The sequence below is a fragment of the Candida dubliniensis genome, chromosome 4, assembly GCF_000026945.1.
Source record: "Candida dubliniensis CD36 chromosome 4, complete sequence".
Classification (NCBI taxonomy): Eukaryota; Fungi; Ascomycota; class Pichiomycetes; order Serinales; family Debaryomycetaceae; genus Candida; species Candida dubliniensis.
The window spans coordinates 1,586,461-1,609,588 of NC_012863.1; the positions used below are offsets into that span (position 1 = coordinate 1,586,461).

At 37.0% G+C, this 23,128-nt stretch overlaps 11 protein-coding genes across 11 annotated transcripts; 6 read left to right on the plus strand and 5 right to left on the minus strand. All coding sequences in view use genetic code 12, as the record gives it.

Moving 5' to 3' along the window:
- Window positions 1-73: 73 nt before the first annotated feature.
- Window positions 74-724, plus strand: CD36_46470 (conserved hypothetical protein; the record flags this gene model as incomplete). Its single annotated transcript, XM_002420242.1, has 1 exon — window positions 74-724. The coding sequence occupies one exon, from the start codon at window positions 74-76 to the stop codon at window positions 722-724; it is 651 nt and encodes a 216-aa protein (XP_002420287.1).
- Window positions 725-739: 15 nt separating this feature from the next.
- CD36_46480 (6-O-methylguanine-DNA methyltransferase, putative) lies at window positions 740-1,267 on the minus strand (the record flags this gene model as incomplete). Its single annotated transcript, XM_002420243.1, has 1 exon — window positions 740-1,267. One exon carries the CDS (start codon window positions 1,265-1,267, stop codon window positions 740-742), a length of 528 nt encoding a protein of 175 aa, XP_002420288.1.
- A 399-nt stretch (window positions 1,268-1,666) lies between these two features.
- Window positions 1,667-2,113, minus strand: CD36_46490 (conserved hypothetical protein; the record flags this gene model as incomplete). The annotated part of the gene is made up of 1 exon (XM_002420244.1): window positions 1,667-2,113. One exon carries the CDS (start codon window positions 2,111-2,113, stop codon window positions 1,667-1,669), a length of 447 nt encoding a protein of 148 aa, XP_002420289.1.
- Window positions 2,114-2,881: 768 nt separating this feature from the next.
- On the plus strand, window positions 2,882-3,640 carry CD36_46500 (3'-phosphoadenylylsulfate reductase, putative; the record flags this gene model as incomplete). Its single annotated transcript, XM_002420245.1, has 1 exon — window positions 2,882-3,640. One exon carries the CDS (start codon window positions 2,882-2,884, stop codon window positions 3,638-3,640), a length of 759 nt encoding a protein of 252 aa, XP_002420290.1.
- A 196-nt stretch (window positions 3,641-3,836) lies between these two features.
- On the plus strand, window positions 3,837-5,396 carry CD36_46510 (N-formyltyrosine oxidase, putative; the record flags this gene model as incomplete). Its single annotated transcript, XM_002420246.1, has 1 exon — window positions 3,837-5,396. The coding sequence occupies one exon, from the start codon at window positions 3,837-3,839 to the stop codon at window positions 5,394-5,396; it is 1,560 nt and encodes a 519-aa protein (XP_002420291.1).
- Window positions 5,397-5,760: 364 nt separating this feature from the next.
- CD36_46520 (alkaline ceramidase, putative) lies at window positions 5,761-6,651 on the plus strand (the record flags this gene model as incomplete). Its single annotated transcript, XM_002420247.1, has 1 exon — window positions 5,761-6,651. One exon carries the CDS (start codon window positions 5,761-5,763, stop codon window positions 6,649-6,651), a length of 891 nt encoding a protein of 296 aa, XP_002420292.1.
- A 399-nt stretch (window positions 6,652-7,050) lies between these two features.
- On the plus strand, window positions 7,051-11,397 carry CD36_46530 (DNA-directed RNA polymerase III subunit, putative; the record flags this gene model as incomplete). Its single annotated transcript, XM_002420248.1, has 1 exon — window positions 7,051-11,397. The coding sequence occupies one exon, from the start codon at window positions 7,051-7,053 to the stop codon at window positions 11,395-11,397; it is 4,347 nt and encodes a 1,448-aa protein (XP_002420293.1).
- Window positions 11,398-11,457: 60 nt separating this feature from the next.
- Window positions 11,458-12,156, plus strand: CTA6 (transcriptional activator, putative; the record flags this gene model as incomplete). Its single annotated transcript, XM_002420249.1, has 1 exon — window positions 11,458-12,156. One exon carries the CDS (start codon window positions 11,458-11,460, stop codon window positions 12,154-12,156), a length of 699 nt encoding a protein of 232 aa, XP_002420294.1.
- A 43-nt stretch (window positions 12,157-12,199) lies between these two features.
- On the minus strand, window positions 12,200-15,319 carry CD36_46550 (conserved hypothetical protein; the record flags this gene model as incomplete). The annotated part of the gene is made up of 1 exon (XM_002420250.1): window positions 12,200-15,319. The coding sequence occupies one exon, from the start codon at window positions 15,317-15,319 to the stop codon at window positions 12,200-12,202; it is 3,120 nt and encodes a 1,039-aa protein (XP_002420295.1).
- Window positions 15,320-15,763: 444 nt separating this feature from the next.
- CD36_46560 (anthranilate phosphoribosyl transferase, putative) lies at window positions 15,764-16,873 on the minus strand (the record flags this gene model as incomplete). The annotated part of the gene is made up of 1 exon (XM_002420251.1): window positions 15,764-16,873. One exon carries the CDS (start codon window positions 16,871-16,873, stop codon window positions 15,764-15,766), a length of 1,110 nt encoding a protein of 369 aa, XP_002420296.1.
- A 219-nt stretch (window positions 16,874-17,092) lies between these two features.
- Window positions 17,093-23,050, minus strand: CD36_46570 (pre-mRNA-splicing helicase, putative; the record flags this gene model as incomplete). The annotated part of the gene is made up of 1 exon (XM_002420252.1): window positions 17,093-23,050. One exon carries the CDS (start codon window positions 23,048-23,050, stop codon window positions 17,093-17,095), a length of 5,958 nt encoding a protein of 1,985 aa, XP_002420297.1.
- Window positions 23,051-23,128: the final 78 nt, after the last annotated feature.

A 23,128-nucleotide genomic window follows, 5' to 3' on the forward strand; every position in this document is an offset into this window, starting at 1 on the left:
AGATTCAGTGCTTGTTTTTTTTTTTTTTTTTTTTGTTTTGCAATAATTTTGGAAAATTGGCTGTTTTGACTTTATGGTTGCATTAAATCGACTAATAATGACATCAGACAATACATCGAAGATATCAAATCAATCGATTTCTCGAAGCCCGTCACCGGTGGCCAGTAGTATTAATAGAAGCAACAACAGTACACCTATGTCCAGTTGTGAAAAACCGATTAGCTTAGAGGTGTACCGAAGAGTACCAACGCCTCCGTCTCCACAATTATCATTAATGAGTTCATTTAACGTTGATTTCGATTCAGTTAACCTAGAAAATGATTTTCAGCTACACCTCAATCCTCCTAGTATACCGAATGATATAATCCGGGAATCAAATGTGGTAGAAAGGTTCATGGGGTTCTTTAAAAAAAAGGAAGACGACGACCCAAAGCTATCCAACTTGAAATCAGTTAAGAAGAAACGTTCCCTAGGGTGTCTCAGTTTTTTTAGAAGGGATGATACCGATGAAACAGTTCAGCAGCCAACAAAATCAATTCTAAAATCTAAAGTCAATAAAAACTATGAAGCTGAACAATCAAAATGCAAATGTGAAGAGTCGCTAGATTTTGAAGAGTTTATGGGTCGTTTTGAGTACACAGAGCAACAAAAGAATAGCAATGATGAAGCATTGTCGATGTTACGAATGGAACAAGTAAGGAACTATTTTTATCACGTACAATAAAGACACTTCATAACTTTAAATATCTATACCTTCCTGCTTCAATAAATATTCCTTATAGGATTTCCCCCATCTGTAACCAGTGAGCTTATGATTTGCACCCACAACTCTGTGGCACGGAATCAAGACAGCGACTCTATTTGCACCACAGCAATTCCCAACTACACGGCTATGCGTACCTAGTGAATCCGCCAATTCTTTATATGTTCGAATTTCTCCTGCTGGTATCTTGATTAATTCCTTCCATACTTTTCTCTGAAACGGCGTACCAAATACTATTTGGATTTTGATATCCTGGGATACTGAAGGCTTTTCTACCAATAGTTTAAATTTCTCCACCGATTTATCTATTTGAGCTTTATCGCCTTTCATTGTGGATAGTGGTTTGAGCTGATATGACAATGACTGGAAATCCTTAACCATTATTCGTTTTAGCTCAACTGCAGGTTTTCCCAATGAAGCATAACATATACAACCATCCTGATTTAATACGACTAGCACCGTACATACATCAGTATCAAACACAGAATAATATAAGCTTTGCATCAGAAGTACATTGGGGACTAGATCAAGGTATTCTGGAGGTTACAGGGATAATCCTGGACATATTTATAATCCGAATTTTCTAATGTTGAGAGCAAAAAAAAAAAAAAAAAAAAAGTAAACACAAAAAGAGAAGTATCCCTGATACAACGTTTTATTAACTACAACACTAAATTGATAAAGGAGAGCTATTATTCATATGACCTGCAGGGAAAAGCATCTAATTTGGGTAGTTCCTTCAGTTTATTTTTTTTTTTCTTTGGGCGTATTAGTGATATATTATTGTCGTTTATCAGAATGATACATACGAAAAATTTGGAGTAAACAATACTGCCATTGGTTTTCCTTCAGGGTAGTTTGCACCATATAGTCCAAACCTCAGACAGGCCATGACATTTCTATTTAACTTAGACTCTTTGAATTTGTGGTTATATTTGTCACGCAGATAAAATATTTATCAATATACCTTTTGTTAATCTTGACAAACTTGGAATACCTTTGTTTTTCCAATATTCCATTTTCCAAGCATAGTAGAAAGTTCTTAAAATCTTTCAACCCACTCACTTTCTGTGTTTCATAAATATAACCATATTGGTCGGGGATAAAATTTTTAATTCGAAACCCAATTAATCCACTACAGGCAATGCAGTGTACTTCTTTGATGAGAAGATGATTACTCAATAGTTTTTGAATTTGGTCTTCTTGGACTCCAGCAGAGGATGTATTATCAAATAATTTGGAATGACAATGGTTGCAGAAGTAAACAAAGTTTTTCGAGTAGGAAGATATAGTATCTAGTAATTTGAATTGTTCTGGAATGAAATCGTCAATAGACTGTGGAAACGACATGGGAATAGCTATAATAGTGAGAAACTAGACCTTCTTTTTTCAAACAAGGACAAAAAAACCCAGAATTGGGAAAAACCCTTGGCTTTTTATTTTCATTTGGTTTGTTTGCTTTATCTCCTGATAATATCTAAGGAAAAGCTCGTATAATTCAATAATCTGAGATTAATTGTATTTTTGTGTATAACAGGAATTTACGAGTTTTTCTTATATTCTCCTCAATAAATCTTTTCCTTCTTTTTCTTTTTTTTTCTTATTTTTGTGATAAGGAAGGAAATTTTCTTGTTTTGTGGTGTAACAACTTACTGAAAAGCAGTACTAAAATGTTTATTTTGCTTCCCCTGATTAATAGATGTCATGGGTATTTGATTAAGGGATGAACTAAGAAAGCGTTTTCTAAAATTATGGTTTGTCTATTGTATAATCCTTCGATTATATTTGTCAGAACATTAGAATTGCGATTCGTAAACTCGTGAGTTATTTAAGCTCATAGACGCTCTCGGGACAGTTTATTTTCGCAGTCCTCATACCACACATCGCTATGTTACTACAATTGTTGCACAACAAGAGTTTCATAACTTTAACAAGTCTGTTTAGGTAACAATATTGCAGCAATCACGTGCACTTACATCTTTTCTTGATAACAAGAAAAAAAATTTTTTTTTTTCTGTGAACTCTGAAACCCAGAGAGTCTTGATCTCATTTATTCGCAACTTCAGCAACTACTATTCTTCCAGATATTACTAAGCAAACACTACACCAGAAGAAACAATGGGAAACATAGCTCAATTAACTCCAGAGCATATTTCTTTTCTTAATGAGCACTTGAAGACTCTTTCGGCGTACAATATCATCAAGTGGGCATACTTTACTTTCCCCTATTTGTATCAGACAACAGCGTTTGGATTAACAGGATTGGTAACCGTTGACATTATATCTAAATTATCCCAGGAATTGGAAAAGGATCATTTGATTGATTTGATCTTTCTTGACACATTGTATCATTTCCCACAAACTCATGAGTTGGTAAAAAAGGTTGAGCAAAAATATCACCCAAAATTGCATATCTACAAACCCAAGGATGTGAACACCGAACAAGAATTTGTTGCCAAATATGGTGATCAGTTATGGGAATCGAATGACGCATATTATGATTTTTTGGTCAAGGTGGAACCGAGCCAACGTGCTTACAAAGAGTTAAGTGTTTCGGCTGTGCTAACTGGAAGAAGAAAGTCTCAAGGTGGAGCCCGTAGCGAGTTGACAATTTTGGAATACGAGGAAACAAGTGGAGTTATCAAGATAAACCCATTATGGAATTGGGATTTTAAACAAGTAAAGGCGTATATTGATGAGAATAAGGTTCCATATAATGAGCTATTAGATTTAGGTTATAAGTCTATTGGCGACTGGCATTCTACAGTACCAGTTGCGGATGGTGAAGATGAAAGAAGCGGGCGATGGAAGGGTAAACCAAAGACTGAATGTGGAATCCATGTTACCAAAAAGTACACGGAATACATGAAGGAATAAGTATCCCGATTTGGCAAAGCGCGGAATTTTTTTTTTTCTTTTGTACTTGGACCGATTATTATTTTCTAGCAGTATATCTGGTATTGATAAGCAGTTTTGGCATATATATATATATAGAATGAAATCTTTACAAGACATTTAGACTGAGCTACTTTCTTTTTTTTATGTATCAGCAGTTGCTTAACAAGTATTTGAAATGTTGAAAGAGATTGCATATACGTTATACTCATATATGGTTGCGCACCCAGTGCAAACTCAAGTTATTGTCTTGATTGCTGTACTCGTTTATTATTTGGTTGTATTCCCAGTAACCTCTCCGTTATGGAAAATTCCTGGTCCATATATTCATCGAATCAGTTATATTCCTTGTTACAATGCCCAGAGAAATGGGACTTGGATAGCTCGTGTTCATGAGTTGCACAAAAAATATGGTAATGTGATTATTTTATCTCCAAACGAGGTTAGTGTTAATGGCGATCCCAAATTCATCAATGATATTTATGTGAAGAACTTCCCCAAGTCAAAGTTCTATGAGAATTTCAGAAACCATGGGTTTAAGGACAATATTTTTGCCAGCTTAGAGAATGATCGTCATCGCAAGTATAAGAAGTTGATTAACAATTTGTACAACAAAACTGCCATTTTCTCGAAAGAGAATCATACTAGGTCAGTATTGTTAGAGACTGCAGATAAATTGGTTGAAACTGTTGGTAAGGAGTCTCCTTCTATTGAAGTATTTACATTGTTTGGCGCATTAGCGATGGACGTGGTTTCAAGATTTGAACTTGGTAGGAGTAATGGTACAAACTTATTAGACAGCTCATCCGATAGAAGAATAATTGTGTCTCACAGAGAAGTGTCGAGCATGGGGTTTTGGACAACCTTGATGCCTACTTTTCTTTGGGATTATGCTGCCACTAAATCGATTCTTCAGGCGGCAGATGATATTTGCAATTTCCAATTGAACCTTTATAAATTTGCTGAAAAAAATTTAACCTCAAATGGGAAAAACTTGACTACATTTGAAACACTAAAGAAAAATGGGTTTGAAGGTGAGTATGCTTATTCATTTCTTACTGATAACTTATTTGCTGGTCATGAAACAACTGCAGTTCAATTAACTTATTTGTGCTACGAGTTGTCACGTCCGGCAAACTATAAGATGCAGCAAAAATTACGTGAGGAATTACATGAAGCATTCCCCGATGGGAAAATTGACTTGGAAACTGTTGACAGTCTTCCATATCTTAATGCTTTGTTTGCAGAAAACGGACGTGTTCATACTTCCATCCCCGGTGCTGAACCAAGAGTTGTTGATAAGCCATACTTGGTAGATAACATGGTTATTCCACAAGGTACAATTATTTCGTGTCTCCCATACTCCTTCCATCGTACAGAAAGTGTGTTCCCTGAACCCGACAAGTTTATCCCTGAAAGGTGGATTATCAACAATGAAGAAGACAAATGGAGAGTCAAACGACAAGAAAAATATATGATGCCCTTTGGTAAGGGAGTCAGAATGTGTCTTGGCATGAACTTGGCCATGATTGAGATGAAGTTAGCTATCGCAAAGTTGTACTGGCACTATGGTTCCGCGATCGATGAAACGTGGTGCAAAGTCCTAAACGATGCAAAGCCTATTGAAATGGGTGGAGGTGGCGATGGTAGTACTGACCAAGACAAAATGAGAATGTACGACTGGTACACTACTAGACCATTGTACGACGAATGTTGGTTGAAATGGGAGAAACTCTAGTAGGAAAAGAATTCCCCGTTTTTTTTTTTTTTTTTTTTTTTTTTAGTTATGGCATGTAGTTTAACAACCTTTTTGATTGCTTTTGGTTTTTCCGCTGAAAGTGATGCTCGTTTTTCCCTGGTTATTCTTGATCGGCCCGTCGGTTGCGAGATAAAAATTTTTTGTGTTTCTTGTTCTTCTTTGTCCTTGGTTACTCCTCCTCAACTATCCGAGTGGACCTTTCGTCTTGTTATAGATATATACACATTGCTTTTACTTTTTTTTTTTTTTCTTTTATCAACTCACTTTATACAACAATCTTTTTCCTTCAATTTAGAGGTTTTTCTTATTATTTGTTTTAATTAATACTAAATCACGCAAAAATATGTTACCCTTTGCCTGGCCATATCCTCCTGAACAAAAGGATGGATACTGGGGTATCCCTACTTCTACTATAGATTGGTGTGAAGAGAACTACGTCATATCTACATATATTGCAGAGGCATTGAACACCACCACTAACTCGGTATTTATTGCATTGGCAACATTTGCAATTTACCATGCGTTCCATAATAAATTAGAGCCACGTTTTATATTTACTGCGTTTGGGTTTCTTTTGGTTGGTGTTGGCTCGTGGTTGTTCCATATGACTTTGAGGTATCATTTCCAATTATTGGACGAATTGCCAATGATTTACGCAACGTGTATCCCCTTTTGGTCTGTGTTTAGTGAATTCAAGACACCGAGACAGTCAATTCTTGTAGCCGTGGGCATTTTCACTGCAGCAAACTTGCTTACTGTGATATATTTGCACTTTAGAAACCCAACAATTCATCAAGCGGCATACGGCATATTGAACGGCTTTATTATTCTCAGGTCAATTCAGTTAAATATAAAGTATGTCCACGATAAAACCGCAAGAACTCAATTGCACAAGACTAGTATTTTTGGGATTGGGATATTTTTGTTAGGATACTTTTTATGGAACCTTGACATTCATTTTTGTGATTTTGCTCGTGCTACCAGACGAGAGTGGGGTATTCCATACGGGTTCGTTTTGGAAGGGCACGGATGGTGGCATATATTCACTGGGATTGGTGTCTACTATTCCTTGGTGTATGAAGAGTATTTACGTTGTTTTTTGACTGGGACTGAGAAGTATTTCGAGTTTACTTGGATATGGGGGTTGCCCGTCGTTTACTGTATAGACAAACAGGGCTTGGAAAGACACAGGTCGGTTCAAAAATTAGCAGAAGAAGATAAGAAAAACATTTAATCTTCAATACTTCCTTTTTTTTTTCTTTTCGTTTTAGATTTCGTTGACTTAGAGATAAGGTCAAAGCTAAATGGTTTTTGCAATCGGAGTATAATGCCAGATCACCAATCTAGTGCACGGTGGTTGTCGTTTGCAAGTTATTCTATTATAGAACATATATATATATATATATATCAGTTATACCTTTGTATTCTGAGGGGGGTATATTATACGCTGTAGTGATAATTAACAGATCACAGTTGTAGTGATGGCGACTATTTTTTTTTTTTTTTGTCTACTCACGACTAGTCAATTAACAAATGCACTCGTCATTTTTTTTTTTTTTTTTTCTATTTTCTGTACAACATCATCTCATCTCGTCAGTTTGCCATATCAAGTTAGAGTAAATCACCACGAGCTATGAAAGAAGTAGTTGTTGATATAGCTCCTAAATGCATTAAAGGTTTGGAGTTTGGAGCTTTATCTGCAAAGGATATAGTAGCTCAGTCCGAAGTTGAGATTCAAACCAGAGACTTGTATGATTTGGAAAAAGGCAGAGTGCCCAAAGAACACGGGGCTCTAGATACTAAAATGGGAATATCATCGAATGCCCAAGAATGTTCTACCTGTCATGGTAACTTGGCGTCTTGTCATGGGCATTTTGGTCACATTAGACTAGCATTGCCGGTGTTTCATGTGGGTTATTTTAAGAGTATCATTTCTGTTTTGCAGTGCATTTGTAAAAACTGTGCTGCTGTTTTATTGGATGAACAAAGCAAGCGACAATACTTGAATGATTTGCGGAAACCACATATTGACAATTTGAGAAGAATGAAAATTATAAAGAAAATTATTGAACAGTGTAAAAAGCAAAGAAGATGTCTCAAATGTAATCATATCAATGGTGTTGTCAAGAAGGCAGCTAGTGGTGCAGGGCCTGCTGCATTGAAGATTGTCCACGACACATTTAGATGGATTGGTAAAAAGGAAACCCTTGAAAAGACTATTTGGGATGAGGAGTTGGATCAAGTTTTCATTAGAAACCCTGAGTTGGAAAAATTTGCCAAAAGAATCCACGATGATTTGAATCCATTGAAAACGTTGAACTTATTTAAACAGATCACCCCTCAAGACTGCGAATTATTTGGATTAGATCCTGCCAAGGGTGGTAGGCCAGAAATGTATATATGGAGATATTTGCCTGCCCCACCAGTTTGTATCAGACCCTCGGTGATGATGGATGCGCAATCCAATGAAGATGATTTAACTGTCAAGTTGACAGAAATAGTGTGGACTTCATCTATGATCAGAGCAGGTATTGTTAAGGGGATTTCCATTAATAATTTGATGGAACAATGGGATTATTTGCAGTTATCGGTTGCCATGTATATTAACTCGGACTCTGCCAATCCTGCATTGCTGACGGGTGGTGGTGGTGCAAAATCATCAAAACCAATTCGTGCCTTTTGTCAAAGATTGAAAGGTAAGCAGGGTCGTTTTAGAGGTAATTTGTCAGGTAAGAGAGTGGATTTTTCAGGAAGAACCGTCATTTCTCCAGATCCCAATTTGAAAATTGATGAGGTCGCTGTTCCTGATAGAGTGGCCAAGGTATTAACATATCCTGAAAAATGTACTAGATATAACAAGAAAAAGTTGCAGAAGTTAATTGTCAATGGGCCAGATATTCATCCGGGGGCAAACTATGTTATGAAACAGAACGAACCAGGTAAAAGAAACTTGAGATTTGGTGATAGAGTAAAGTTAGCAAAAACATTACAGATTGGAGACATTGTTGAGCGTCATATAGAAGATGGGGACGTTGTTTTGTTCAACAGACAGCCTTCGTTGCATAGATTGTCAATTTTATCACATTATGCCAAGATCAGGCCATGGCGAACTTTCCGTTTGAACGAATGTGTTTGTACACCGTATAATGCTGATTTTGATGGTGATGAAATGAATTTGCATGTTCCTCAAACGGAGGAGGCAAGGGCGGAGGCTATTAATTTGATGGGTGTGAAGAACAACTTATTGACTCCAAAATCCGGAGAACCAATTATTGCTGCTACCCAAGATTTCATCACTGGGTCTTACTTGATTTCCCACAAGGACTCATTTTTTGATCGTGCTACATTGGTGCAGCTATTGAGTATGATGTCTGATGCAGATATTCAATTTGATATTCCGCCACCAACAATTTTCAAACCGGTCATGTTGTGGACTGGTAAGCAAGTATTTTCTTTGTTGATAAAACCAAACAAGAAATCTAATGTTGTTATTAATTTGGATGCCAAAAATAAAACATTCCATCCTCCAAAGAAGGGTTTACCTAATGAAATGTCGCCAAATGATGGATTTGTTGTTATTAGAGGATCTAAAATATTGAGTGGTTTGATGGACAAGTCCACTTTAGGTGATGGTAAGAAACATTCAGTGTTTTACACAATTCTTCGAGATTATGGTCCAGAGGAAGCTGCTGCTGCTATGAACAGAATGGCCAAGTTGTGTGCAAGGTTTTTGGGGAATAGGGGGTTTTCTATTGGTATCAATGATGTCACCCCTGCCGATGAATTAAAGCAAAAGAAAGAGTTGATGGTGGAACAAGCCTATTTGAAGTGTGATCAATTGATTGATTTGTATAATCGCGGGAAATTAGAAACTCAACCCGGTTGTAATGAAGAACAAACATTGGAAGCAAAGATTGGGGGGTTATTGTCGAAGGTCAGAGAAGAGGTGGGGGATGTTTGTATCAGAGAGTTGGACTCTTTAAATGCTCCATTGATTATGGCAACCTGTGGTTCCAAAGGTTCTACATTAAATGTGTCGCAAATGGTGGCTGTTGTTGGTCAACAAATCATTTCAGGACACCGTGTTCCCGATGGGTTCCAAGATAGATCATTACCTCATTTCACAAAGAATTCCAAGACTCCACAATCAAAGGGTTTTGTGCGAAACTCTTTCTTCAGTGGGTTGACTCCGCCGGAATTTTTGTTCCATGCTATTTCTGGTAGAGAAGGTTTAGTTGATACTGCTGTCAAGACTGCTGAGACTGGTTACATGTCAAGAAGATTAATGAAGTCATTAGAAGATTTATCATCGCAGTATGACAACACAGTACGAAACTCGTCTAATGGTATTGTTCAATTCACTTATGGTGGAGATGGCTTAGACCCATATGATATGGAAGGTGACGCCAAACCAGTCAACTTCAATAGACAATGGGATCATGCTTATAACTTGACATACAATGTCGACGATGTCAGCTTGTTGCCTTATCAAATAGAAGAGTTGGTGGATTCCATTTTGGCACCATTGGAGAATAAATTGATAAGATATGATAATTTAGGTAATGCTTTGAATGATAAAGAGAAGGAGGAAAAAATAGAATATATTGATCAAAACGATGGTGAAAGAGACTTTTACAAATCAATACGTGACTTTATCACTAAAAAATCGACCAGATTGGCTCGACTTAGGGAAGAGAGAGGTTTGAAGGCATATTTTACAGCCCCCAACGAGGATGAAATTGTTATGGATGAGGATCGTGTAACCTCCAACGCAATTGATCAATTGCTGAAGATTTCTCTGAATGCAGTGAAAACATTTTTGGAACAATGTCTTTACAAATACTCTCGTGCCCGAGTTGAACCTGGAACTGCTGTTGGAGCTATTGGTGCACAATCTATTGGTGAGCCAGGTACGCAAATGACCTTGAAAACTTTCCATTTTGCTGGTGTGGCATCTATGAATGTTACGTTGGGTGTTCCTCGTATCAAAGAAATTATCAATGCATCAAAAGTCATATCAACGCCAATTATCAATGCAGTATTGGTTAACGATGACGACGAAATTGCGGCACGTGTTGCCAAAGGGAGAATTGAAAAGACACTTTTGGAAGATGTCGCATTTTATATTGAAGATGTTTACAAGGACAATCTTGCCTACTTGTCGATCAAGGTCGATTTGGAAACAATCGATAAGCTTCAATTAGAGCTTAATTTAGAAAACATTGCTGTTGCCATTGCTAATGCTCCTAAATTAAAGATTTCGCAGAGTGACGTTTCGGTGACTGGTAAGGACAGAATTAATGTTTTAGTTAGTATCAAAGAGACCAAAACAGAGAGTTTGAGAAATACTGTCGACCCCAAGAATGCTTTGTTCTTCAGAATGCAGCACTTGAAGAGAGCTTTGCCTGGTGTTTGTATTAAAGGGTTGCCCAATATTTTCCGTGCTGTTATCAATATAAAAGACGATGGTAAAAAGGAGTTGTTAGTAGAAGGATATGGATTGAAGGATGTTATGAACACCGAAGGTATAGTAGGAACCAAAACTACCACAAATCATGTTTTGGAAGTGAATCAGATACTAGGAATCGAGGCTGCCAGAGGATCTATTATTAAGGAAATTGATTATACAATGAGTAACCACGGTATGAGTGTTGATCCTCGTCATATTCAATTATTGGGTGATGTTATGACTTATAAAGGTGAAGTGTTGGGTATTACTAGATTTGGTTTGAGTAAAATGAGAGATTCGGTTTTACAATTGGCTTCGTTTGAGAAAACAACGGATCATTTGTTTGATGCTGCATTTTTTATGAAGAACGATAAAATTGAAGGTGTTTCTGAATGTATTATTTTGGGACAAACAATGCTGATTGGAACTGGTTCATTTAAATTGGTTAAATCTAGTAATTACGAAAAGAAAGTATTAAAGAAAAAACCAACATTATTCGAATCATGTTGTGAAGTAGCAGCTAGTGCTTAAGGAGTATATAGTGGTGCAAAGAATGAATATGAGTAGGAGTTTTTTTCGGCATGTAAAAGAATGTACGCGAACAAAAAAAAGAAAAAGAGTAAAACAACTGATAAACACATCTTTGTGCTGTTAACCATGTCTAGAGACGGAACGTTTTCATATATCCATTTGGATGATCCCAATAAAGTGCTTTATATTGAGAGATGGAAGGATGATCCCATAACCTACGATGATATAGAAACCAACAACTTGGTAGAAGCTGCAGTAAACGTATATCCCCAATTGTTTGCCGAGGAAGAAGAAGACGACGGCATCCTAAACTTCCCATCTCAACAATTTGGATCGAAACTATATAAGAATAGACGATCAATAAAACAAAAGCGGTGGATGGACTTGAATATTGAAAGTTTCAAACTGGATAACAAGAATGTGGTGGATAAAACTTTAGTTCCGCCGGTTGCTGGGGATCCTGATTTGGCAGAATTTCTAAGTAATGGATACAACAAGGAAGAGTTTCTGATACTACAATTATCACCAGGAAATAATACAGTCTATCACAACAGTGATATGTCTTTGAATTCTACGTCTGATTATGTTGGAAACTCAAACAACACTTTTATTAATATGAGATCAAATTCTACAAGTCAACAACAACAACAACAACAACAACAGCTGCTGCTGCTGCAGTTTCAAACCCCTAGACCCGGAAGAGTAAGACAAGTATCTACAGATAAGTTCCAAACTCCTGTGAGCAGAATAATGAGGTGAGTAATAATACATAATTTATATTTATTCCAATTACAATACATAATTAATTGTATTTAAGTCTGGCCACATCTACTTCTCCTCTAACTCGTGTCAACTCTCGGTATCTCTCCACTTGATCCCGGGTTCTTCGTCTAATTCTGACTGCTGCTAGCACAAATTTGGCCAATGCTGCAAATGTCAACTTTGGTCGTTTCTCCCTCGATAAATTCACATACTCAGGGTAAATGCCTAATTTTGCCAAGTTACTATTATCCTCCTTATTTGCTAGCACCTGGGTCGAGTTGCGAATTGAATTAATGGTAAAGTTATACAAGAACTTAAAGTCACGGGCCTTAATATTTGTGTCTCTATATCTTTCTTTAAAGTAATAATTTTCGTTTTGAATATATTCAATCCAGTCTGTGTTATCCAATTTTTTTCCAAGTCGTCTATATTCGGTTGCCTTTATGGCTAATCTCTTGCAGTTTCTGGTCATTGTTGATAATTCCTGATTCAGAGCTTCAAGTTGACGATTCAAATCCTTGTTGTTGGATCTTGCCTTTAATAGTTCGATATCCATATTTTGCTTTTCATCTTGCAACTCTGTGATTTGTTTCTTGTACTTTTCTTCAGTTGATTTCAATTGGGCGTTTGCTTTCTCTAGCTCATCTCGAGTAAGCTTCAATTGAAATTCCACATATTGTTCAATGGTTGACGATTCTGGTGACTGTTTGATTTTATCTACTTCTTTTTCCAATTGCTTCATTTTGCTTTCATAAGTTTGAACCAAATCATATGCATCGGCTAATTCTTTTTGCAATTTTTCATTGACGTTGTTGTCAACTAGCGAGAGTCTAAGTTTCCTTTCCAAGTCCTCGATATAGTCGTCACTTGCCTTGATTTTGTGTTTAAGGTCTTGAACCTCGTTCTTTAACTCAGTAGATTCCTTGTCATGCAAGGAAAACTTGTTCCGCGTATACAATTCTTCAACAATTTCTTGTAGATCTGCGATATCCAACTCCATCTTAGACGCTTTCTGTTCAGCAGCTGCTCTGGCAGACTCTGCCTTCTTCAATTGCTCCAGCAATTCAATATTATCTGAGTATAATTCTCGATCATCCATAAATTTGTCTGCTTGTTGTTTTAATTTAATATTTTCAATCTCTAAGGTCTTTAATCTTGCATTTTCTCTTTCCAAATCTGTTAGGTCATTCTTCAATTTTCTTATTAGGTTTTCGATCTCATAGTCGACTTCAGCTTTCTTTTCTGAATTTGCTATCCTTAATTCTGAAAGCTGGTTCTCCAAATCAGCAATTTCTTTCCACGATGCCTCAAGCTGATTACTAAGGTGGACATTGTCAGCACGTAATTCCGTTTTTTCGGAAACCGAACTTTGCAAATTCTCAAGTTCGGTTCGGAACCTCGTCAACTCTCTTTCTTTTGAGAGCGAAACCCTTTCAAGTTCAGCTAATTCTTTGTAATGCTGTTCTTTATCAGTAGCATATTCAGATTGAAGATTCTCCAATTTTTTCAATAACTCTTTGTTTGCACGCTCGACTTCCTTTAGCTTCCTATGTGTTTCCTTATTGTGGACTTCATTTTCAGCAAACTCATTCTCATGGGCTTTTAACAGTTTTATTTCTTTTCGAAGTTTTTCATTCTCTTTTTCAGCTTTTTCAAACTCTAACTCGTAAAATGCAATTTGGTGAGCATGTTCAACTTCTTTGTCTTTCAACTCCTTGAAATTATTCAAATACTTCTTGACTTTGTCTTTTAACTGAACATTTTCTTGTTTTAATTGGTCAATCTCATAATGCTTAGCCTTGGGATCATATTCACTATTCTTTGTCCTTATTCTTTGAATCTCTTCAGATAATTGACTATTCTCGTATTCTAAATCTCTTATCTTTGCTCTATACTCATTATCAATGGTCTTTTGTTCATTGTGCAATTCATCAATAAAGGCTTCTTGTGTCTGTACTTTGTTTTGAAGCAGTTCTAAGTTTTTCATTAATTTCTCAGTCCCGTCGGAGTTGTTTTCAAACTGAGACTTTAGGGTATCCAATTTTGTTTCAAGTAAGTTAATTTCTTGGGCCTGATTCAAAACTTTGTTGTTTAGCTCTTTTACATTATTGGTTTTTTCAGACAAATTCATTTCAAGATTCTCATTTTTTGATGCCAAAAGTCGGTTCATTTCTTGTTGTTTATCTAATTCGGTAGATAATTTTTCAATCTGGAGTTCAGAGCTCTCTCTCAGTTGAGACTGTTGCTGATTAGCGGCAGCCTCAGTTCGATGTAATTTGTCAATTGCAGCTTCCAATTCGTGAATCCTTGCTTGAAATTCGTCATTCTGTTTCATGACAACATCAAATTCGACTTCAGAATGTTTCATATAGTCTTCCAATTCAGAAACTTTTGATGTCAACTCGTTTCTTTCAGATTTCAAGGCTTGAATTATCTCTTCATTTTCAAGTTGTGATTCTTTTAATTTGTTTTCAGCTTTCTGTTCAGACGATAACAGTTTTTGCAATTCGTAAATTTGATGATTTAACTGCTGGATAATGTTACTCTTTTCTTGTGAATCATTACTGTTACTGATAATATTCTCCTTATTATTCTGTAATTCGGCAATTTGCGATTCCAACTGTTGAACATGCTGATGTAATGTTGCCAACTTTTCCTTTAATTCAATGTTTTCTTTTCTTACTTCCCTTTCATTAGCAGGCATATTCTCCAATGATCTGATAAGTTCTTTATACTTAATCTTCCAACCGTAATTCTCCAGTCGCAATTCTTTAATGGTTTCTTCCAGTTGTCTTGCGGCGATCCCGCCGCTGTCATCGGTAATAAAAGCGTGTCTATCTGGGCTCCTTCTATTTCTTTGTGTTATTGGTGAAAGTTGTGGACGGATAGGGGAGACTTTTTCAAAATCTTCAACGGTGTCATCAAATAATCCTGAATCATGAGAATAGTGGGAAGCAAGGTTGGAGTCTGCTAATGGACGAAATAGTTTCCTTCTAGGTGGCGATGTTTGTGGTTTCGGTTCCTCTGGGTAGCTGTGATACACTTGAAAAGAAGAAGTTGATCCATTTCTTTTTCCAATAGGAGTAAACTCAGGACGCGGCGCTTCGGTTTGAGATCTCCCTTGTGGGGAGCCTAGTAATGATCCAAAACCTAAAACCATAGTTATTGAGTAGAGTGAAGTTTAGAAAGGACTTGAAATTGAAAGTCAGATTGTAATATTTTTTTTTTTTTTTTGTTTTGTTGATGTGTTTGTTGTGGTTTTGTTTATTTGGAGGGACGAGTTTTCCAGGATGAAATAAAAAAACGCGTAAAAATTTATTTCCCCATTTGATTTTATTTTTTATTATGGATTTTGTATAACATGGCCCATGGTTGGTATTTCTGTATTGACTCGATTCAGGGTCAGTTTCACGGAAGATGGAACCTTGTAGTAAACCCCCAAAAGGTATTGATCTTGGAATTGCAAAATCAATTTTCAAGATCTTTTAAGTTGTTTTCATTTTTGAAAATAAATTTCTACTCTTTTTTGTCCATATTTTGGAGTAAATACTAATTCGCATACTATTAGTCTCACTAACAAAATTCATTCATTTTATCTACTAACCTATAAAACTTCTTTTGAACTGTTTTGAAAATCTTCAAGTGCTTTCTTGGCAGCACCACTTACAATGGACTTTTTAGCCAACGCCACACCGTCAACCCAATTTTCGGCTATACCAGATACAACAGCAACTGCAGCACTATTCATTAAGATATAATCAACCAATGGGTGGTTATTACCGTCTTGCTTCACTTTAAATTCATCGCTATCTTGATTTAAAATATGTAATAATGTTTCAGCATTTTCTTGTGGTGTTCCAGATTTCACTGTAGATAAATCATGTTCTGGCAACCCAAAATCCTTTGGCGATATTCTACTACGTTCAATTTTACCACTTTTATCAATTGTCCATGTCTTTGTGTATCCAATTGGCGAGATTTCATCAAGAACGACCTCTCCAAAAACAACCATTGTTTTTTCATGTGTTTGACTTTTCATTGCCAATAATGATGCTGCTTGGGCATAAGATTCACCCAATTTTTCACTATACACTCCCAAGACTCTGGCTCTAAGCGGTATTGGGTTGATTAATGGACCCAAAATATTGAAAATAGTAGGCACACCCAACTCCGATCTAATATGAGCAACTAAGCCCATCCCTGGGTGAAAGGAAGGTGCAAATAGAAAACAAAATTTTGATTTTTTAACAATTTCCGGTGTGGTGACCTCGTTTACATGGGACAAGTCCACTCCCAACGACTTTAATAAATCACCAGACCCCGAAGACGAAGTTGAAGCCTTCCCACCATGTTTGCACACTGGTAAACCCATCCCCCCAGCCACAATCGCAGATGATGTAGAAACATTAAACGTATTTTGGCCATCACCCCCTGTTCCAACTATATCGATGTATCCTTTGGAATCAACCAACTCGGGCGGAATGGTTTTGGCAAAATGTAATACTGTTGTGACGGCTGCAGCAATATAGTCAGGCTCTTGATCTAGTCCTCTCAACCTTAAAGAGCTTAAAAATGCTGCAGTTTGAATATCAGATGGGACATCGCTAAAAATAAGTTCAAGGGCCTCTGACAAATCTTTAGGTTCCAAAGTTGGTGGGTGTACTACCAATTTCTTCAAGTATGGTGTCAATGCATTCTTAGACGAAGACGTCATATTCTTCAAAACTAATGGTTATTCTATAGCGAGGGAAAATCAAACAAACTAGTAAGTCTAACCTTTATTCTATGTTTAGCTGTAAATATGTCTAGAGGAAGATGAATAATTGCAAGTGTTTTCTGTGGTTGAAAATTTTCTTTCCACAACACCTTTTTCGCTCGAGCTACAAAAGAAAAAAAAAAAAAAAAAATGAGTCAATCTTCGCAACACCTCTTCCTATACTACATCGATAACAAATTCCATTTCTTTATCGGCGTCTAGGTACGAATCACAAATCAAATAAATTGTTAATTCATGCTTACCTTTGTTTGGGATAGTAAATTCAATTTCGAAAGATTGGCTCATCTTTTGAATATTGACTTTCTTTATGCCATACAAATGACGAGTCTTACTATCACCAACAACAATCCACCAGTTCTCTTGCTTGACAGGAGGAAAATTTTCATTTTTGACAACCTCTAATGAATCCATCTCTTCATCTCTCTCAACAGTAACAGTAACAAATTTTGAGGCGTTAGAAGTAACCTCACCCTTCATTTCATACAGCAACTCAATATTAGGATACAGATTCACAAATGAAGCAACTTCATTCAATTGTTCATCAGGCAACTGCAATATTTCGTCTCGTTCTTCGTCTTCCAATGACATTATATCATATACCGTTTCTACGTTATGCTGAGTGCATCTAGCTAAAATTTCATTGCTAAAGCATGGAACTTGCTTTAATGGGTTATCCGAACTCCACACTGCCTGGACTATCATCTGTGACAAATCCATAGCCAATAAAACATTCAATGAACCATCACTGGACAACAAATCTATAGCAGCATTTAAAATTGGCAAAATCCTATTCAAAACTGACTTTTGATCTTGCTTCAAGTCCAGTGGAACGCTGACTCGTGATATGTGTGCCTGTAATAGTATAAAAGCTTTGAAAAAAGGCGATTCATAATCATCTTGACTATATTTGATTGGTAGTTTGGTTTGAAGTTTTAGCAACAATGCGTCGTCATCTTCGCGTACTGGTAAGTAACTAAACTCGGTTGCATTTGTTAATGCATGGAAAATATCTTTCAATTTACTTTTATTGCTAAGCTTGCTCAAGTTAGATATCGTTTCAAAAGTACTGTTGTAATGCGATGCAATAACAATTTTATTTAATGGGCTAATAATATCGCCTTCTTCCTCTTCTTCGATAAATTCTTCTTTGTTGAAATCATCAAAAACACTTTCTATCAATTCCGACAAATAGGTTGAGATCCCATTATTTGAAACTTCTTTCAAATCATAAAAACTTGGATTCTTAAGCAATCTTCGATAAAAAAACGTGAATGTCAAGACATCAATACAATTCTGTCTTTGCTTAATAATACCATTGGCAGCAGCGTCCATAAAAAATTCGTGCAATGAGTTTGGGAGCAAGCTCTCCACCGCAAGCCCCAGATTTAAAAGCGAGCTGTAGAATTCAACCATCTGCGAAGTTGTATAGATATGTACTACTCCACCATCTTGACAACAGCCTAACATCTCATACAAATCATTGAGCGGGTAATCAAGGAATCGATGCTCATGCCCATCATATATCCTCGTTCCAGCAACAAATACATTATTTGCAACTGGTGCAAACTTGCAAGTATCCACAGTGCAAAATAATACTCCAATAGACTTGGATTCAAATAATCTCTCCACAATTAGTCTATCAACCCGCGACATTCCTGAATAGAACACGGCAATCCCTTTGGGTAACAAGTTTTTCAATAATGGATTCTGAATTTTCAGGATATACTTTTCCAATTTCAATAAATCAACTGCTCTCCATTCTTGTGCTTGGTTATTTTCGAGCATAGCATGTGCCATTTCGAAGGCATGGTTATATGATGGGGCAAAAATGATTGTGTTCTGCAAACCACTATTCACTTTAGCCAAATCCTTGTAAATTTTAACTGGGTTGTCAACACTGAGTTTAATTTCTGTAATTTTGTTTTCGCGACTAAGCGGAGCAAAATTGTAGGTTTCCAGTTTTGCCACTCCTATCCACTCTGCAATATCACGACTGTTTAATACAGGGCTCGATAAACCAATAATTCTTAGTGCATAATCGTCCCACTGTGAAGTTAGCATACGAACTCTTGTGACGAGCATCTCGTAGTGAACATCTGAACCAACTAAATGCAAGTCATCCCAGATAAATAAATCAATAGATCGGAAGGCCTTTCTAGTTTTCCAACGCTTTGATAAACAGTTAAATTGTTCAGGTGTGGCCAAAACCAACTGAGTTTGATTCACAGTGGTCAAATCCTCACGCAAATTACCGCTTAGCACGTTGATTTCTTTCTCGAACGACAGAAAAAACGTGGACCATTTTTTGAACAATTTATCAACAAGTTCCTGGCATGGGTTAATATATACTATTCTGCCTTTATGGTTAGCCCAATGATTCAATATAGCCAACTCCGCTAAAACTGTTTTCCCGTCACCTTTGGAAGAGCCAATAAAAACATTAGTTTCGCTATTATAGATTGCATCAAACGTCGACGACTGCAATTTGTTGAAATGAGTAAATGGAAACAACTCCCCCACCGTTTCTGTAGGTACCAAATCCACTTTGTTATCCAAATAATGAGGTGACACTTTGGGAGAAATCACGTCAGACAACATAATAGAGCTTTTCCAAGTGCAATGTACCCATTTTTCACTGACAAACGATAGGATATAATTGGGCAAATGTGGTGAAACAAAGGGAACAAAGAACTCCAAAATATGTGGTTTATTGATATTTTTGCGCTTTACAATAAACTGTTCGCTATGCAAGAGCCTATTCCCATCACAGCCTTCCAAAAAAACATTAAAAATCTCTTGGCTTCCATGAATAGCCAGAATCCAAGACCATTCTGGAATCACTTCAATCTGTATGCGTAGAAACTGGTCTGTGATTGGTTGAACCATATATTGGATCGATACCTTTGGGAAAGAATCGATATATTGTTTGGCAACTTGGGCATTTCCCTTTAGATTTAATGCAACAGCAAGCTCTTCTGTGTTTAAATGGAAATATCTAATCCATGGCAAATGTGACATCTCTGATGCTCTGATGATTTGTTGCGGGACCGCGTCACCAAATTGTCTCAAAGGCGAATTGTTTAACCACAATCGTTTATCTACCATTTTGCACAAATTAAGGATACTTTTGGCTAAGGATGACCATTTTTGCAACAAGGCTATTTCATACAACGCTCTTAGCAATCTCCCTGCCGATTGCGTAATGTATATCATATCAGCAATCAAAGCATACCCTTCAAGGCTCAATCGAGAAATAAAAGTCTGCAATAGTATGTTAATTTTGGCAAGTGGTTCATTGGGCTGTTCTTTAATAGGGATAGGGCATTTCTCCATCAACTTGCTAATTTCCAACCTCTCTTCTTGTCTCACAGGCACATATTTGAATTCACCTGAATTTGAGAACACGCTCAAAATGTCGCTTTCAGTGTGCCATGGTTTTAGCATCTTCCCATATAGATTTATTGTTTCAAAATTGATATAAAAATGTGATGCAATTTTACCCAACTCAGTTGAGGCGACTGATCCCAATGCAGCGTTATAAACAATCAACTTGTTTTCATGCAATATGCAAAATGCAGTATATATCAAGTCTGCTCTTCTGTTGTAAAGCGTTGGGTCAATTTTGAAATCATATGTTGCTTCAACACCGTACAATGCCGGCGACCGCAACATTCTCACAAAAAAGTAGGTGTAACTCAACCACTCTATTCCTTCTTCGATGGTAGTAATTGATCCAGAAACAACTTCTGCACTGATATTGTCTACCAATTTATGAATCAATTGTGATTCAATCGGTAATTGTTGATTCAAAATAGCCAAGTAATACTGAACTTCGTCTTGAGATGTGATTATAATCCCTTCACCGTTCTTATCGTATCTTGGTCTACCAGCACGTCCCAACATTTGTAGGATATCCTGAGGTGACAATTGGACCCAGGTCCCACTCTCTGGCGAATACGTTTCTGTACCTTTAATAATCACAGTGTGTGCTGGAAGGTTAACACCCCATGCCAAAGTAGCCGTAGAAACAAGGACACGCAAGTGACCTTGAGCAAACAAGTCTTCAACTGTACTTCTATCTTGTTTAGTCAAACCAGCATGGTGGATCCCAAATCCTTGAGGGATGACCTCTTTTAATTTAGAATTAGACATTGACTCGCTTTCCTGCTTTAATATTTCTTTTACACCTTCTTGTTCAACAATGTCAATATCTAATTTCTCCATCAAGTATTTTGCCGTGGTGAACGTTTCTTTTCTGGAGTGAACAAAAATAATAAGTTGATGATGATCCTGTAGACTTTGATACATTCTGTCGTAGCATGCTTCATTCATGGCAGCAATTCTTTTAATGGCCTTTTGTTCTTTTACCCCGATGTATACTTGTTCCAATGGGCATGGCCTGTAACTAGCATCAAAATAAAATAACCCTTCAGGTTTGGCTCGGATAAACTTTGCAACATCAGCATAATTTGGTAAAGTGGCAGAAAGCCCCACTATTCTGATGTCGAATCCAGTAGTCTCGGATTTTCTTATAGCCCGACTCACCAAACTTTCCAAAACGGGACCTCTTTCGTCGTGCAATAAATGGATTTCATCTATGATTACGAGTTTGACCAATTTCACATAGCTTGGATCCTTTCGGGTTATGATATCCCATTTTTCTGGAGTTGTGACAATGATCTGGGTTTCTGCAATTTGCTGTTTCGACAAAGACAGGTCACCGGTCAACTCATTAACAACAATCCCATAAGTAGCTGTAAGCCGTCTTTGGAATTCACGCATTTGTTCTTGTACAAGTGCCTTTAACGGAGCAATATATACAATTTTAAAGTTTTTCAATTGAATGTGGCCATTGTGGCGAAAGTTTTCAATGGTGCGTAGTACAGTCAACATTGCCACATTTGTTTTTCCGGCACCAGTGGGAGCACAAATTAATAAGTTATTGTCAGTTTCAAATGCCTGTGAATATATTTTTGATTGAATCCTGTTAAATGTGGTGGTTTCATTTCTAGGGAAAGCTTCTTGAGCCCAATCTGGAAGTGTAGATATGGGCAACAATTCATCATTGTCAGTCAAGGACTGAACTGGTGGTGGAACTGTGATAGTATCATATGACTTTTTAACTTCGTGAGTTGTACCTTCGGGTAAAGTCACACGGGCATTGTCAACACTGGCAGAAAACGAAATCTTGTCAAGGCTAATCTTTTGAAGTGCTCGTTTTACCTTTTTCTGTCGTTTAAGGGGGTTGCTACTCTCATCATCTAGCAGCCTTTTTCGGTCCAACTCGTCGATTAAAGAATAAAGACCAAGCTCTTCCATTTCCTTCACAACGGACTCTTTGTTTTCAGTTTGCAATCTTTTGGAAAACACAATACGCCATCGATGCTCTATGCATTTGACAATAAAATCCATCTCTTTATAGTCCAACAACTCGTTGAGCTGGTTATCTAACTGTATCAGATCCATATCTTTATTAGCCAAAAGATCAAATATCTGTGGCTGGTTTTTCAGTTCCAAACATTCTTGAAACCAATCCCAGTCATGTATTTTGGGATATTTGTGTGGTTCTTCTTCAATAACGACCGTGTTTGTTTCTTCTTTATCTTCTGCAACTTCAATCTCTGGTTCAATAACTTGTTCCTCGCCCTCGTCATCTGATGAATTAAAGTTGATGGCAACAAATTCGTCACCAACATCTTCTTCTTGTTGTTGTTGTTGTTGCTGTTTGGCAGATTCAATTGAGTTGGATAAATTAATCAACTCATGAAGATCGCCATCAGATATAGATATATTCAATAGTTCTTCAAGTTCTTTTCTCTTTTCTGGAACAGACATGTCACGGTTGCTCAATTGTTCACTGGCCACTTCTGAAGCCGATTGAATTACTTCGTGACTAGCATCAGGTAAATAGGACCGTATTTTTGTCACGAATAGTTCAAAGGATTGGTCATCTACTGGTTCTAATTCTGGGTCTTTTCGTGATGGGGCTGGTGGTTGTGACGATTTGTAATTGCTTCCCATATCACTCTTTGATATTCTGCCACTCATAGAGGACGCAGGAACCTCTTCGTCATGGTTTCGATCTCTCTTCTGTCGTATAACATTGTTAGACATTCTTGGTTAATGGGTGTGTTGATTGTGATGGAGAGTTTAGGTGTGTGCTTCTTTTTTTTTTGGCGAGCATCATTTGTG